Source organism: Artibeus jamaicensis, unplaced genomic scaffold (genome assembly GCF_021234435.1).
Source record: "Artibeus jamaicensis isolate MK-2021 breed Jamaican fruit bat unplaced genomic scaffold, CSHL_Jam_final scaffold_1283, whole genome shotgun sequence".
Lineage (NCBI taxonomy): Eukaryota > Metazoa > Chordata > Mammalia > Chiroptera > Phyllostomidae > Artibeus > Artibeus jamaicensis.
The window spans coordinates 7,498,536-7,517,353 of NW_026522028.1; the positions used below are offsets into that span (position 1 = coordinate 7,498,536).

General features: G+C 37.7%; 1 protein-coding gene across 1 annotated transcript in view; it reads right to left on the minus strand.

Annotated features, from left to right (window-relative positions):
* IL1RAPL1 (interleukin 1 receptor accessory protein like 1) overlaps positions 1–18,818 on the minus strand; it is a 1,106,570-nt gene that overhangs the window by 632,239 nt on the left and 455,513 nt on the right. Inside the window, exon 2 of the mRNA XM_037131092.2 lies at positions 16,628–16,907. Coding sequence (XP_036986987.1) covers positions 16,628–16,907 — 280 coding nt within the window. The remainder of the gene's footprint in view (positions 1–16,627; positions 16,908–18,818) is intronic.

The window sequence follows — 18,818 nt, forward strand, 5'->3', positions numbered from 1 at the left end:
GGAAATTCCAGTTTAGGGACTAGAACATTTTCATTCTTTTGTATAAGACATCTACATGGGATTGCTACACTGTGTCAACAAGGTTAACACACAGGCTGTTCCCCTGCACACTACTGCTTTCCTTAATTAAGAAGTTTCCGAAGGTTGAATAATCCACGGGGTTTATTCATTTGAAGATCACAGCAGTGGGATCTGGAAGGCACCCTGCTATGTCTTTACTACCTATGACTCCATTGTAAATTAAATTTAGATGAAGAGGTAAATAGCCTTTGTAAAAGCACTAACTACAGAGTGCATCTTTACCATTTCCCTCAGAGGGAAGAGGCATCTACTATGATAAATCTTCTAATGTTTTAGAAGTAGGTATATAACTTGTATTCATTCACTTTCCATCTACTGCATGCTGGGCACTATGTCAGGTACTGGATGTCCTCCATCAGGAGACTCTTTACACATTTACTATTTTATAAAAGTACCTTGTTATTCCTGAATATGTATGAAATATTATAATTCCCTTAAATGGACCATTATCACCTCAAAATAAATTCTAAAACTTCATGTGGGTAAGAAAAACTAGATACATGTTCAACTATCAGTTTTTTGTTTTGATTTCCCCAGAAGTTCTGATTTAATGGTTATGTGGTAGAATCTAGGATATTTTTTACTGATTTTTAAAAATTAAATTTATTGGGTAACATTGGTTCATTGTAGGACATTTTTAAAACTAGTGCCTTGGGTCATTTTTCATCTAATTACACATCAGACCATAATTTGAGAAACACTGAGCAGCAGTTTTCAAGGGCTTTTGTTGTTGTTTTTGGAGGGGGTAATATTTCCCCTAAAAGATTTTAGAAAAACTCTTAAACAGTTTTAAGTTGATACCTATATTTTGTAAAGTTTCAGATAAGTTTTTCTTATTTATTTACTGGAGGGAAAATATATTGAGTATTGCTAAAATGAAATAAGTTCATTGTAATACATATTTTATTTCATGGCATCATTTGATGAAATAGGCTTTTTAACTCTTTTTGAGGGGAGTTCATGTACATCAAATATGATAGAAATCAAGTGCAATTTATTCCTGAGTTTTATCAAAAGCATCTTGAAAATATGATAGCTCAATAGAACATTTCAATTACATTTAAATCAGTATCACTGCTATAGCCTTCTTTGGTTATTCTGAATTGAGAATATACCAATTTGGATTAAGCTTCAACGTTATCAGAAATACTGTAAGGAAGGAGAGGAAGACTTGTAAGTTTAAGTGGCTTTTGTTCTTCAAACTGAAGTTTTAGATGATTCCTTTGTTTGGCAGCTAAGTCCGTTTGCATGTGAGACAATACAGCATAGTGCAATTTGGAACGGGAAAGAGGTGTGCTTTTTTTAAATGTTTTTTTGTAAAGTGAAAGAAGTGCCATATTGAGTTACCAAGCAATAGAGTACATATGGAAGTTGAGGTTCTGGAGATGAATTCCATTCAAACTCCCTTTCTGGCACACCCCTTAGAAACTGTTTGTGTAACTCCAGAAAAAGTAGGATTTCAGCTGGGAGAGTGCAGCTCTGAGATGGAGCCTGTACACCAAGTGGGCTAGGTCAGCATATTAGCTGATCTTTAAATACTTTGCTCTCATTCTTTTATTATTTTTTATTATTATTATTTTCTTTATTGCAGTTACATTGGTTAATAAACTCATATAAGTTTCAAGTGTACATTTCTATGATACATGGTCTGTATATTGCATGTGTGCCCACCACCTGCAGTCAAGTCATCTTCTGTCACCATATATCTGGCCCCCTTTACTACCCCAACCTCCTTTGATGTGGTTACCACCACATTGTTGTCTGTGTCTATGAGTTTTTGTTTGTTTTTCTTGTTTCTTTCTTTTTGTTGCTTTCAGTTTTATACCCAGGGCACAAGTAATTACTGTGTCAAAGGCTTTTTTCCAAATATACTTCCAGTTCCAACAGAAGCCCAGTCTGCTTTAATTCACTGCTGTGCCCCCAAAGGCTAGCCCAGTAATGGGTGTAGAGTAGGTGTTTAATAACCTACTGGAAAATTCATTCAATTCAGAATGAATGCAGTATCAAAAATTCTTAGCCAAATCAAACACATTTACTTCAATGCAACTCATTCCCCAACTTTTTTATAACAAATAATATTCTTGTTTACTTGCAAATTAATGACTTGTTTACCATTTAGTGGATTGGTTTATAAAGTCAAGACTAGAAAGACAGCCTAGTGCTCAATATTTAATATAAATGGGGCAAAAATTAGTTGTCATATTATTTTAATCATTTCCCAAATACAGTAGCCATCAAAAACAAATTGAAACAGTAATTGTGTAAAATCCCTACTTATTTGAAGTAAATAGAGGAAGGCCTGCCTAAAATATCACAAAAATGTTGATTATAAAACCTTTTTAAAAACCTATGGATGGAACTGGAAAGCATTATGCTGAGTGAAATAAGCCAGGCAGTGAAAGACAAATACCATATGATCTCACCTTTAACAGGCACTTAAACAACAAAACAAAGAAGCAAGCAAAATATAACCAATGACACTGAAACAGAGAACAGGCTGACAGTGACCAGAGGGGAGAGTGGAGGGACTTTCAGGGGTGAAGGGGAAGAAGGGTTTACAGGAACAAGTATAAAGGAAACATGGACAAAAACTATGGGGGGTGGAAATGGGAGGGAGGTGGGGAGCACTGGGGGGTGGACTGGGATGGCAGTAAAAGACAGAAAACTGTACTTGAACAACAATTAAAATAAGTAAATTAAAAAAACTTTACTGAGGAGTAGTTGACAAATGTAATTGTAAAATGTATAATGTGATGGTTCCATATACACATACAGTGTGGGGTGAGCACCTACATCAAGATACTCAACACTTCCACCACCTATTATAAAATCTTGTTAAAGAAGTCAATTTTTGTGCATGTCAGTAATTATGGAATCAGAGGATCCAGCTTGATTTTCAGTATTTTCAAATATCAGTGTTGTGGTCTATTATCCTTTCCACATCACCGTTACATGATTCTAGGCTAAATATCTAGAGCAATTGATACTCTAAGAAATAGCCCAGAATGGCTTGACATTACCATTTGAAAACAAAGGCTAAGATCCATGTGTGATCACTTAAAATTACACAACATTAAACATCCCATTCTTCTATTTCACAAGAACTGTGGAGTAACCAGTTGAATGGCAGCCGCATGCTAGGAATGGCAGAGTATAATGCTTTGCAGCCTGGACCTAGCCAAACCCTGAAACTTTCATACCAGTTCAGAAATGCCTATCTTACAACTACTTTACATGACATACTTAATGGTCATGCTTAAACCGCTGTTCTACATTATGAAGTATAACTTGTATTATTGCTTTACAATGGTGTTTATGCATTTGCTTGGTTTTTGGCTTTAGCACAACATAAGACACTTTCCTGAAACCACCAGATCTTACTTCAAATGTTACTCATCCACTCCATAACCTTGACTCTCTTATAGGACTGTCTTTTATGACATTCATGGGAAAAATGGCTAGTTCCGGATCTATAATTGCGAGACATAATGAAATCAGTTAAATGCTTATTCAATTACCTCTTCTAAGTTTTTGTTTTATAACCTCAGATTCTATATCATAAAGAAGTTACTAAATGGCAACCTGCCAGCAAACCAGAAATGCCACTAAAACTTGCAGAAATGTAGGCCAGAGTGAACTGATGAGAAAATTCATACTGATTGTTCACCTATGACTTTGGGAAGATGAATATAAGGACTGTGTGGGACTGCAGACCTCTCCCTTTATTCATTCAAATACTTTGGGAAAAGCAATGACATGGTAATTCTATTTAAGAGTTCCTAGTGTAATGGCTTGAAGTCAAGGCAATTTGATTTCTCAAGGCCCTGAGAATATTTTGGTGAAAAAGTTCAGGTTTGTACAGGAAAAGGTTTAAGATGTGCCTCTTGCTGTCCCTTTTCCTTGTATTTGTTTCCCATGGCAACATCAAATCAGGCTTGAAATATCTAGTCGAACATCACCCTGATATATTTGTAATGTCCAAAAGTGATTTTGAATCTTTTTTTTCCTTGTTGTCCCTACCATGAATGTTCCCACCATAGTCCCCACTGCCTCATGCCTTAATCATCGCAAAAACTTGTTGCTTGTACTCCATGTTCTAATTTCTCTAAGTATTCACATACTTGCTCCAAGGTAATTCCAGAAAAAACTGCTTTGTTTCCCATTCCCTGCTTGACACTTTTATTTACTTATTCCCATCTGTTTTACCCTTCTTTATAGTTATCCTTATAACCATAATCTTAAAAAAACATTTTCTCCAACAAAAATAATCTCCTCATTTTATTTGGGATAGACTATGGCTTTTTTTTCCTTAATAACAATAGCAGTTTCTATTGTTGGCTTAACTATTTGCAGTTTGCAAAGCATTTTCTAGATTGGAGGTTGGCAGACCACTGCCTGCAGTCTAAATCCATCCCACCACCAGTTTCTGCAAATAAAGTTTTACTAGAACACAGCTGCCCCATTGATTCATATATGGCATGGCTCTGATCTGGTACAACAGCAGCACTGAGTTGTTGCGACAGACACTGAAAGGTTCACCACCTAGCTTTTTACAGTTTCCAACTCCTCTTCTAGATCTTTTTTTAAAAACCCTTCGTTTTTTGAAAGGCTTTATTTATTTATTTTTAGAGCAAGGGGAAGGGAGGGAAAAAAGAGAAAAGAGGTAGAGAAAGATCTATCTGTTGCCTCTTGAATACCCCCAACTGGCCCACTGGCTCTGTAACCCAGGCATGTGCCCTGACTGGGAATTGAACCAACATTCTTGGAGGATGATGCCCAACCCACTGGACCACACCAGTCAGGGTGTCTTCTAGATCTTATTTTTATTTCTTTTGTACTAGTGTTCATGAGACCTTTCAGAAAGAAACCCCTCTCTCCATTATACTTTCCCTAGCCATATATTTATTTTCCAAAGTACTGCTCAGATCACAGGCCCTTTATGAGCTCTTCTAGGAACAAGCAGTCCTTGTATTGTCTTCTGTACATTCATGGAGATTATTGTTCATATTTTTTTGGTGAGGACTATAGGCAAAATTGGACTTAGAAAGAGCCTTGGATAATCTTAGCTTCATATTCAACTTGTTCAGGTTTCCTCAACTTTGTTGATTGGCTGCTATGACTTTCTTAGGCCTACTCAATTTATCTTTGCTCACTGTACCAACAGTATCAGTTGGTACATTATATATATTAAAAAGTGTGCATTATATATAGCAAAATATGATGCCTTTTTTAAGTCTTTTTTTAAAGATTTTATTTATTTATCTTTAGAGGGGAAGGGAAGGAGAGAGGGAGGGAAACATCAATGTATGGTTGCCTCTCGTGTGTCCCCTGCTGGAAACTGGCCTGCAACCCAGGTATGTGCCCTGACTGGGAATTGAACTGCAATACTCTGGTTCGCAAGCCCGCGCTCAATCCACTAACCTACACCAGCCAGGGCAGTATGATACCTTTTATTTGGAGAATATTTTTTTACAAATAAAGACAAATTTAAAATCACAGTACAAAATAACCACTAATAAAGTTATGCTGGATTATCAGTGACCTGCATGCTTGGCACACATATTTTGCAATTGAACTATTTCCTCATGATAATGACCAATTATGTTATATTATAGAGTTTTAGTAATGTTTGTGAAATATGATAAATGTACATGTTATATCCATGACTGAAAAGGACTCATAATGATTTATTTTGCTTAAAATCAAGAAAAAAAAGAAAAATATAAAAGAACTCAAAATTAAACTTTGTGTACCTAATGACTTTAAAAATGTATCTTTCTATAAGTGGAACCTACTCAACAAAACAAACAAGCAAGCAAAATAGAACCAGAGACTTTGAAATTAAGAACAAACCGACAGTAACCAGGAGGGAGGAGGGAGAGGATAATGGGGGGGAAAGGGGGAAGGGTTTCAGGAACAACTACAAAGGATGCATGGACAAAACCAATGCAGGGTAGGATCACAGGTGGGAGGTGGGGATGGCTGAAATTGGGGGCGGGTTGTGTGGGGGAAATGGAGAGAACTGTACTTAAACAGCAATAAAAAAAGTGGAAAAATGTATCTTTCTCAGTTGTCTGACTAATTCATATTACACTGAGACTTTTTTGGAGAAAAAATCATGTCTCTCTCTTCCCTGAACATGACACCAAGGATTTCAAAGAGTTCTCAAAGCTTTCTGTCTTATAGGACTTAGAAAGATAAGACAAAGCTTTTTTAATCCAGTTACCTAAGAAACTACCCTATCATCATACCAGCAGAATTTGTTTCATCTTCTTAGTTAAAAATCAGTCAATTGAATAAGCAATTCACATAGCTCTTGGCTTTTATTTCCATCCATTGAGTTTGTTGTTTCTGAAAAGAAAGCATTCAGAAAGATAGCAATCTGGCTAATTGTTGCCCTGTACAAAAATAGTTAGGTCTTTTAGAAAAACACCTTCATGTCTCAAATATGGAAAAAAGGCTAAACTTAGTATATGTTCTAGGTTGATCTATCACTTCAGCATGATCTCCAAGCATTATGGAAATGACACAACTGCAAAATTTCTTCAAAGTCTATTATGGCAAGAAACACAGGTTCTCATTGAAGAGGCACAGAAAAAGTGCCCCATGGGAAGTTCGCCAATTTTAATTTCTCATCCAAAGGAGACTCTGCATCCAGACATGAAACTTTATTTTAAAGACTTTCAATTGCATATGGGTTTTTTTAAGAGGACTAGCTTATGTAGGTTTAATTGGATTTTTTATAACCTATAAATTACACCTGATATTTTCAAGGGTCTACTCTGGTTTCAATTAAGAAAGGTAGTTTAACAATTAGGAAACCAAGACTGTGGAACTAGTTTAGGTCCTTGGAACATATATGCATAGGATCATTAAAATTTCTGGGTAGGATATAAAACATTTATATGGAATTTGATTGCCCTGAACAAATTAAGAAGACTCCTTAGTGTGTAAATCTTTAATAATTTCTAAAAGGAGGCTGACGGTCTTTACCCTTTGATCCACCAGTGACTTGATTTTAAACAATAATCACATAAAACAACAGTAAATCTTAAAATTACATTCTACCATACCAATTAAAATGAATGACAAATTATTTATACTATAATTATCTTTAAGGCCTAAAATAGTATTACTTTCCACTTCTACTTGGTAAAAGGGATATTGCAGAAAGAGAATAAAATGAACTGTCTTTGCCATACTAAAAATCATGATGTAATATGTAATGGACTTAAGTCCATTATTTGTATTAGTTTCAGAAAGAGATATCACCAGAAATAGAATTCTTTTATTTCCTTATGAAAAAAATATGACACAGAAAATGGTATAATGTTGGCTACAGCAGTGTCTTTCACGATGTATTCTAAGAACAGTAACCCCAATCACTAAATGCTCCATTCAATAACTGTGTTGGACGCCTTTTCTGTGACAAGCACTATCCCACACTGATTCCGAGGCAAGGAGAAAACATATCGACAGTAATAAATTGGGACACCATGAATACTCTACCATTCAGAGTATGTAGCTAAGAGGGTCAATGAGGCATATCCTAAGACTAGCCACACAAAGGGGTATCTAATAAACTTTGGTACATTGTCTTCTAGCACCCTGACTTCACCACCAAAGTAGAGAGACATCTCTCTTAAAGATATCTGTAGGTATGGCTTCTGCTTAATGGAGTGGATTACAGTTTAACACATAAAAGGTTCACAGCAGTTTAAAGAATCATACTAGCTTCTATTTACTAAATGAGACAGATGTTATTTAAATTAAATAGAGGCTTCTGAGTCCTTAACTTTCTATTGAAAAAAAAGATGAGCCCAAGAGTCACAGAAAACCACTCCTAACAGGCAGAACTGGGCCCTAATCAAGAAACTGGTGACATGACTCCAGCTGGATTTTAGAATTGCTATGTGCCAGTGACTGCTCTGAATATCTCATCCCCAACTCCATCCCATTTTAAATGGATCTGTTTAGTTCACTATCTTATCACTTTCAAAACTGTATATTGGGTATGTGAAGATTAGCTACCCTTTTAGCTCACACAGCTCTGGATTAAGGAGCCCTTCCTGAGCAGTGGCACTCGGGCAACTAAGCAGGAAGAACCTCTTTCATGCCCAGAGCTGATTTAGCTAATGAGATCCAGGACTTCTAGCCTGACCCTGATGGTATAATAAGATAAGACTTTAGGGGTGGATAGGAATTGGGGTAGGTGTACTTTGAATAACTGAGGGCATAGATTACTAGGGCCCTAAGTGCAGACTCTGCTGGACTGTTTTTTTTTTTTTTTTGGTGGTGGTCTCACCAATGAACCACCTCCTGGTATTCAAGCACCTGTAAAGTCACCTCCCTGTTAGCTGTAGACTTGGCTAATGGGATATTCATAAACATGATGCAAGCAGATGCTTGATATGTGGCTATACATTCTGAGTCACCACATGAAAAGTCTGGGCATCCTGATGGGAAGACAGATGAAAGACCACATGGAGAGAGGAAGGCCCTGAGAATACATCGAGAAACAAACAGGCTCAGCCACATCTGTATCCTACTGGATTCCAGCCTCAAACAACCATAGCCAAAGTGAGCAGAAGAATCTCCCAGCAGAGTCCCATCCATGTCGCAGCATCAAGTTCAAACATAATGGTTGCTGTTTTAAGTCCCTTCATCTGGGGATCTTTCTCTCCCATAGTAGATGACTGAAACAATTATCTTTGGAACAATTTGGGAAAGGTAGAAAGCACATCACATCCTGAATCTTCTTCAAGAAACAACTATTATTCAAAGAGGCAATGAAAAAAATGAAATTTTAGATGAAGGAACAAAGAATGAAATACTAGGTAAAATTCATACTTTCATTTACAAAGAGCAAGAAGCATGGTGAGAACATTGCACAAAGTTCCTGCAGAGAAAAACACTAGCTGAGTCTGGAATGAAAGGTTGAAGATGGGTTTTAAAGGGACAAGCAGTATCTTCAGACTTCATTTTGCTGGGTAATAAGGCCCATCAAAGACTTTTAGGTAGAGAAATCAATCTGTCTTTTCAACATATAATTCTGTAGCAGTGTGGAATAGTCACAAAAATAGAAACAATCTGGAAAGAGGGACACCACTTAGAAGACACAAATACAGAGAACACACTGACAGCTGTCAGAGGGGAGGGGATTTGGGGGCTGAGTGAAAAAGGTGAAGGGATTAAGCAGTACAAATTGATTGTTACAAAAGATATGAAGATGTAAAGTACAGCACAGGGAACGTGTCAACAATATTGTAAGAACTATGTATGGGGCCAGGCGGGTCCTTGAAGCAGCAAGGGGTTACTCTGTGAAGGACATGATTTGCTAGCCACTTTGCTGCACCTCTGAAACTAATACAGAATAATATTGAATGTAAACTCTAACTGAAAGATAAAGAAATTAATTTTAAAAATTAAAAAAAAAGACATGGTACTCAGCGGGAGAATGGACATTTGGCATGAGCAAGGAAGAATAAACTCAAAAGGCATATCTAAGGTAAATTGTAGACCTTGGTAAGCAATTAAGGCAAGGTAAGAAAGATGAAGGAAACAAGTTTAGTTATTTCCCATCAATTTCCCATGCCACTGAAGTGATGGTGATCCTACTTACTAAGTCAGGAGGAATCATTTGAGGAAGAGATATGTTTATTGAAGTAAGTTGTGAAAATATATTTTGCCTCATGGACAAGCAGGATAAGAGAACTATTCGGAAAAGGGAAATATACCTCTAGTACTTGTGGAAAGATTCGGAATGACTTTTTCAGTCATCAATAGATATTTGATAAGTGAAGCTACTAAAATAAATAAGAAAAAACAGGAAGCAGTGATTCTGAAGCTGGCTGCACAATGGAATTACCTGGTATCCAGCTTTAACTATGTGGCATAGCACACTTACAGCAACAGTTTTGAAAGGCTCCCCAGATAGTTCCACGTGCAGCAAAATTGAGAACAACTGATGTAGCAGCGCAGAGACAGGAGAAAACAAAATTCTGGTGAGCAGTATCATCTAAGAAAAATTCAAGGCAAGAGGATGCTAAGGAATTTACTGAGCTATCTATCAAAGAACTAAGAGTGGAAATGGTAAAGACCAGTTTTAAGAAAATCAAGAGATACTCAGAGGATCTGGCAATTTGAAGTACTTTGGCCTTTGCAAGTAAAATTTCAGTCCAGCAGCAAAGAAGTCAAAGTGTCTTTCATCATCTCCAGTCTACTATTATGCCCGCCCAATGAGTCTTTATTTTGGTTATTGTATTTTTCAGGTCTGCAATTCCCATTTCTCTTCTGTAACTTACATTTCTCTGTCGAGATTTTTCCATTTCTTTCATCTGCTTCAAGAGATTTTATAGTTACTTGTTGAAGCATTTTTATGATGGTTGCTTTATTTTCCATTATTTATTTATTTTATCCTCACCTGAGGACATTTTTTTTCATTGCATTCGAAGAGACAGGAAAGGAGAGAGAGAAGATCACTGTGAGAGAGAAACATCAATTGGTTGCCTCCTATATACACCCCAAACAGGGAACAAACTCACAATGCAGGTAAGTGCCCTGATCAGGAATCGAACCTCCACACTTTCAGTTACAGGACTCTGCTCCAACCAACTGAGCCACAACAAACAGGGCTATGATGATTGCTTTAAAATCCTTGTCAGAGAATTCCAACTTCTGATTCATCTCAGTGTTGGCGTCTGTTGATTATCTGTTCTCATTTAGGTTATGATTTTTCTGACTCATGTTATGACCAGTGAGATTTTTTAATTGTATCCTGTGCATTTTAGACATTATGAGAATTTGAATATGATGTAATCTGTTTTTTTTTCTTTTAAGCAAGCAAACCTCCTGGTGAAATGTAACCTGAGGGCCTGGTGGCTGTGTATGCTCTGCTTCCTGCTCATCCCTGCTGACACATTCCGGGTGACAGTGTGGTGTTGACTCACATTGCCTTGTGCCTCTAGTGGGGGAGTAAGCTCACTCCTCACTGGGCCGCATGGACACAGAGAAAAAGGTGGGAAATTGGCTACCAACTGGCTCTACCTCCCACCACCTCATTCTGCCTTGTGCAGGGTAGAGCTTTGCTGCCCACTGACCCCTCTGATACCAGGGAGGAGGAGTGAAGCCTAGCAGTGACTATTCTGGACTCAAGGTGCCTCAGACGTTCTCATGGCTGCCAGGTAGGGGTAGAGGCTCAGGTTGCCACTAGACCCCACTGACACTATTATTGCTGAGGAATAGGCTCTTTAGTTGCACACTGATCAAAGGATGAAAAACCAGCCTCACTCAGGTGTGCTGACCCTTTCATAGCAGGGGATCATATTACCATAGCCACTTGGCCAGGCAGGGAACAGAAGATTATGCCAATATCATCTGGCATGGCAATTGCAACACTACAGTCATGTCATTCCTCAAGTTGTGAGGTGCCTACACAGTCCTTCCTACCTTTCACAGACTTAGAATGCTTGTCTGTTACGTTATACCAAGGGTTGTTTTTTTTTTCCCATTAGGGGGAGTACTAGGAAGAATGGGGTTACTCCATCTTGGTGAAAGTCCACAGTATTTTAAGCTATGATTATAGTATCTATAACAACTTACTGCACACTTACATTTTCCCTTATGTAAACTACTTGAAGGCAAAAACTGTTTTAAAAAATCTTTGTAGTCCTAGCATTAGAGTATTACTTAGTGATCAGTAGATGTTTGTTAAATGGATGACTAAGCAAAGGGATTTCACTAAGTACCTTTGATAGATGCTTAATATGTACTTTCAAGGAGAAAGCACTGTTTAGTCTCTAAAGAGAAAATCAAGACTTTGGTAATGGAATTAGATACTGGAAAGAACACATTATACATCATTTGAAAAAATGTTTTTAGAGAGAAATTAACACACAAAAATCAATCACATTTCTGACAGTATGCCAAGGTACATGTTGAAAACAAAATTAAAAAGACACCACCACTTACAAACACACCTGAGAAAAATGAAACACTCAGGTATAACTTTAACTAAATATGCACAGGAGTCGTATGCCAAAAACTGCAAAATGCCAATAGAAAAATCAAAGAATACATTGAGAAGTTCAACACAGTAAAGGTAATGTCTCTCCTCAAATTGATGTAGAGGTTTAATGCAATTCCTATCAATATTCCAGTAAAGACCTCTGTAGACATAGACAAACTTACACTACAATTTATATGGAAAGGGAAATCCCAGCTATAGCTAAAACAATCTTTACAAAATGGGATAAAGTGAGAGAACTCACTCCGCTTGATATTTAGCCTCACTATAAAAGGGCACCAACAAAGTCAGAGCAGTGCTGACAGAGATGGACATGTAGACCAAAGGTACAGAATAAGGAATTTAGAAATACACCCACATAAACATGTCCCACTGATTTTGAATAGATGTGCAAAAGTAATTCCATGATGGAAATGGAGGGTTTTCAACAAATGGTTCTGCAGCAATTGGACATCTATCCAAAAAGCTACATTTTGACCTAAACAAATCTTACATAATATACAACTATTTACTAAAAATGGATCAGAAACAAATTGAAAATGTAAAGCAATAGCACTTTTGGCAAAAAAAAAATTAAGGGAAAATCTTCAGGACCTAGGTCTAGGCAAAGCATTCTTCACACCAAAAGCATGATCCATAAGTGGGAAAAACGATAAACTGAACATCATCCAAATGAAAAAAGAAATTTGTTCTGCAAAGGATCCTATTAAGAGAATAAAACAACAAACTACAAGTGGACAGAAAATATTTGCAAACCACATATGCAAAATAGGGAAATTATCTAGAATATACTTAACAAATTATCAAAATCAACAGTAAGAACACAAATAATATGATTATAAAATGGGCAATAATATTTCACTGAAGAGGACAGAGATGGTGAAATAGCACATGGAAACATGTTAACTGTCATTCGCCATTAGGGACATGCATATTGAAACCACAATGAGGTATCATGATACACTGAAATGAATCACTGACAGCCTTGGCTGGTGTAGCTCAGTGGATTGAGTGTGGGCCTGCAAACCAAAGGGTCACAGTTCAATTTCCAGTCAGGGCACATGCCTGGGTTGCAGGCCAGTTCCCAGCAAGGGATGCATGAGAGGAAACCAGACATTGATATTTCTCTCCCTCTCTCCTTCTTTTCTCCTCTAAGGATAAATAAATAAAATCTTTGAAAAATGAATCATTGACAATACTGAAAGCTGAAAAGATATGGAGAAACTGGATCACTCCTATACTACTGGTGGAAATGTAAAATTTTACCAAACTGTAGTACAATATCATAATGAGGATGCTGCCATCAATACAGTCAAGACACAGCACGATGCTGTCACCTCAAGGAGATCTTGTCTTCACATCCACCTCCCTTGCCCATCAATCCCAAACTGCTACTAACAACTGATCTGTTCTCTGTGTCTATTTGTTTCAATTCAAAAATGTTATGTAAATGCAATCATACAGTATATGACTTTTTGGAAATGAATTTTTCACTCAACATAATTCCTTTGAATCCTCCCAAATTATTCCATGTGTCCTGTAGTTCATTCCTGTTTATTGTTGCATGATATGGACATTACCATAGTGTTTATTCATTCATTGAAGGACATCTGAGAAAAACCAGGGAAAGGATTAATGAGATCTCTCTATATTATTTCTTATAACTGAATAAGAATAGACAACTACTTCAAAAATAAAAATTTTAGTTAAAAAATTAGGGTGCCAAACCCTGGCTAGTGTAGCTCAGTGGCTTGAGTGCAGGCCTGTGAAGCAAAGGGTCACCAGTTCAATTCCCAGTCAGGGCACATGTCTGGGTTGCAGGCCAGGTCCCTAGTGGGGGCACATGAGAGATGACCATACATTGATGTTTCCCTCCCATTCTTTCTCCTTCCCTTTCCCTGTCTCTAAAAATAAATAAAATATTTAAAAATAAAATTTAAAAAATTAGGGTGCCAAAAATGTACTTTACTACCCTTTGGTGGGGGCATTAAAATGCTTAAATGTACATATGAAACTTCTAACAGAGAATAACTCTGAAGAAGGGGCTTAAAAAACTGGGGGTCAAGAGCACAGAAAAAAAATTTTTTTAGAATGGCAATGAAAGAAAAAAATACATGTGATGGAGCTTTCCCTCATTCACTTTTTCAAGAAAAATAAGATAAAAACTAAAGAAAGAGAAAAACTTAATAAAAAGCCAGGTACTATGGAGCAAAGAATTATGAGATATTATTCTGTCAAGAATAGATACAAAGAAAAAGGTGTAGAAAAGCTCTTATTCACTGCACTGATAGTAATCTTGGGCATTTCCATTACTTGCAACATGTAATTATAAATATTATGGTGTAAATGCAAATTAGCTACACATGAGCAGGCTTATTAAACCTTTTCAGTGGTAAGTCTAATACCCAGACCACTTATCAGAGAGACTAGAACCTTTGAGTAGAAGCTAACATTTTGAAACTTCTAATATTCTTTGAAAGTGAATTATTTCAAAACTCACAGTAACAGCTTCATGGCCTAATAGCTAACAACGTGCCAAAATGCCAGTGACTCAAGTAACAGGCCTGGGCTGTGTCCACACTGACACCAAGCTGTGCTCTACTTAAACTGCTGTTTGTGATTTTGAGTGCCACTTTCCACATTGGAAAAGGAGCCATGTCAACACTAGCTTCCCAGTACAATAATTAGAGTATTTGAATGTTAGTAGTAAGAGTATTTTTGGCCAAGGTTATCACTTTCTCTGGAGTTCCACTTGACACATACGCACTTTAAGGTGTTTGTCTTTTAGTTTAACCTCCCATTAAAATGCAGACATAGAAACATATGGCAAATATCACAGTGTTTGAAACTTCTTGACCTTAAATTTCTTATTGCAACTATAATTTGAAGAACATTTTAAGGCAGTTTCTCAGAGCATTGGATCACAGTATATATTTAAACACATCCAAGATTTGCAAGCTGAGTGCTTTAAAAATTCAGATTACTAATGTGAATGCTTCATTATTTTCCCATCAACAACACATAATGCATTTAATTGTTAGATTGTAGTCATTTAGCTCAATTCTCATCTCAGATAAATGAGGACACATGTTTGCCTCTCTTGAAGAATCACCTCTACACATGCATGAACAATCAGATATAATGCTTTTTTAAAGGAACACAACAGATGTGTATTTCAATCATATTACTATGAACCAAGTGAGAACAGCCAGTCCAAACAGTGTCCTTAACTATAGTATTATGGTAACTATTTATCAATGTGCCTACAAAATCTCTACTTCTAATAAGAGTTATGTTTGAATATACAGGGATTGGTAGACCCGAAGGGAAACAACGAGTCTCCAAAGAAATGGTGTATTTTGTTGTTTCACACTCAAGTCCACTGTTTCCTCAAGCACAATTTTCTGTTTAACCTTTTTATGTGGCTTTGACCTATTTTAATGTCCTAAAAATGCACATAGCCATGACTCAGCACAAAGTTAATTCTTACAATGCAGGGAGGCACAAACCTTATGACAGAGGAGTGATAGTGGCCAATTGGAATTTCAGAAATGGAAGTTGAATTCTGATTTGGAAAAGATACTAGGTTATTCTCAGAGCTTCTCCAAATTGAGAATGAACTAAATTAAATTTGTCTTTATCTCCCTTAAATAAGTCAAAAGAGAGAAAGACAAAGAAATAGATTGAAACACACCTTCTCTGTGCCCATACCCTGCTTTGCCAATGTTTTTATAGTCTAATGATACCCACAATCATTAAGGCTGGGTATGACTCACAACCCAAGAAGGGCTCACTTCTTAAACTGAGATCTCGTAACTGCTAATGTGTTACACAGATACTGTTTCGATGTATCATCATTAAGCAAACTACATGTGCCTCTTCTGCAAGCAGACAAAGCTGTGTGGATGTGTGATGAGTTTCTTTGGGGATAAGGGCACATACTTTATTATTAATCATTGTGTATTGGTCCTGAGGGACCAGGGTAAATTGTTGCATTGGCCCAGCACATTTAGTTAAGACAAAGATGTGGAACAAAGCATTCATATTCCCTAACACGGCAATGCTGTCCTCCTATTCTTGTGCACATACATACGTTACCTAAATCATCACTGCAGATGTGTGTGAACCAGAGCTATCTACGCTCTATCTGTCTGTGAAGGGCAATAACAAAATGTTACAACCCATTTAGCAATAAACTATGCATCCTTTCTGCAAGTCTTTGCTTACATCTGATTTGTGACATTTCACCCCCTCTATAAATTTTATTTCATAGTCTTTAGTAATTTCTGGCAACATAAGTAGATACCCAGATGGTATCTCTTTTCTCCATAAGCTGGAAATAATGTCTCAATATAAATTCCAATCCCATCTTTTTATGATTTAGATTCAAAATTTTAGGAAGCAGGAACACACACAAATATTGAGACAATGCCTTCAGTGAAAGGGAGAGCAGCAAAGTTTAAGTATGAGGAAGCAGCATGTGGCTTGTTTGAGTCAGCAGTGATAGAATTAAAAAGGTACCTGATGACACAGGCGTAAAGACCGCTATCCTGTAGTAACGTTGGTCGGAACCAAATGGAGTCTTCCTCCTTGCTCATTCTACTTCCATCAAAGGCTATCGGCTCTTCAAAGTCTCCAGGACCAGAGCTTTTGTACCACATCAAACTGAGTCCAGCACTTTGGGCTAGGGAGTAATTTGCTCTAATATAACCATAAAAGAGTGCACATTTGATTCGAACGGGCTCTCCCACCAAAACTTGGTATTTCTTGATATCGACAGACCAATCGGTGCATCCATCAGCTAAAGAAAAAAAGAAAACAGAAAACATTAGAGAAAATGTAATAACTACTTCATGTATTCATTATTCTTTCAACAAATACACAGTGAGCATCGATATTGGACCAGATTCTATTGCAGGCATGATGGATGCAGCCCTAGGTAAAACTCAGGATGGCACTGAGAAGCAATTTACTGTGCTAACAAACAACATATCCAATCACTTAGTTTACTTCTGCTGGAACTTATTCTTATATTTTATCACCATGATGGTTATTGGTTTATTGCCTTTCTACCCTGCATCCACCTTTTTGCCTGTTCTTTGAAAGTAGATCTGACCCTTTGAATTAGGTTTGTTTTTTTTTTTTGCCAGCTGGCCCTGAAGCTCTGTTGGTAGAGGATGCTGGAGAGACGCTGCAGGAGGACAGGGTTTTGCTCCATGGTCACAGCATGCTTGCTGTGGGGGTGGGCGGTGGGGCTCTTGCAGACTTTGCGGCTTCTCCATAGCACCCAGATCCTACAGTGCCAGGTAGCCAGCAGCTTGGCAAATTTTTTTTAGCATAACCTCATGGAAGCCACTTTCCCATGAACAGCTTTCCCAGGTACTTTAGAGGGTGAGATTCTGTAATATTCCAGAGGGCAGATTTCCAAGTTCTGCCAGGGTGGCACTTCAGTGACTTCTTCTGTTCAGTAAGCCATGTGCTTTCCCAATGAGGTTTGCCACTCACTCTGGAGATTGGAAGAGAGGGGTTTTTCCTTGGGTGCTGTACCTCAGCCATAGGGGTAATAGCAGATTTGATTCTTTTGAGTTGTGTTTTGCTATGCACTGAATGTCTGTGCTCTCCTAAAATTTGTATGCTGGAGCCCTTACTCAGAATGTGATTGGGTTTGGAGGAGGGGTCTTTGGGAGACAAGTAGGTTTAGAAGAATTTATGAGGGCAAGACTGTCTTATACATGTGCTTTTTCTCCCCATTCTCTCCCTCCTTTTCTCTCTCCCTCCCTTCCTTCAGGGGCTGACAGAGGACAGGCCTGTAAGCACAGGGAGACAGTGACCATCTGTAAACCATGAAAGGGGGCTTGCACCAGAAACCAAATCAGCCAGCACTTTGATCTCGGCCTTAGCCCCCAGAGCTGTGGGAAATACATTTCTGTTGTATAACCCACCCAGTCTATAAATCATCCTTACTACCCAATCCTTCATTATTCCTATACCTTATTACACTTAATAATTCCTTATAAAAACTTCTTTTATTCACATTAGTGTGTGGCATTGGTATCTGATTGGATCCACACTGTTCACAGCAGGAATACATCTTTTATAGCCAAAGAAGGCAGAAAGAAATACAACAAAAGTGGGTCAAGCTCAGGCAGTGGTTTCACAGCCAAAGACAGAGAGAGAAGGTCACTTGGGTCTGATTTCTGGCAGCATCAGGGGAAGGATAAAGTAGAAACCATGGTGAGCAAAGAGGCTGATGGGAGAGGAGACCAGGTGGCTTTTCCGTGTTGTCTGAAAGCACCATCTTCCATATGGCATCTTAACATCACTTTTTATCAACCCCACACACACTCACACAACACACTCATATACGCTGTGCACACACACACACAAAACAGGTCCCCACAGGTGGGGTTCATCACTATTAACACCATCATACAGACGTTGTGAATTGCCTGCTTAGAGAGAGCAGCTACCCAGTACTTAGCAAGACAATCAATGTGACAGCTCACAGGATACAAACACTGAGCTGTAGGTAAAACCCAAGAAAAGAGCACCTCTAACAGCAGTAGCATCTGAGTGTTGCCAGCACGGTTTAACTCACTGAGGATTAAAAAGGAGGGCAAGCTAAAGGATGTGGGAACAGGATGAATAATGCAGAATTTGAGAGAAGGAATATGATCAAGATAACAAGGAAGGAGTGCACTAGACAAAGAAG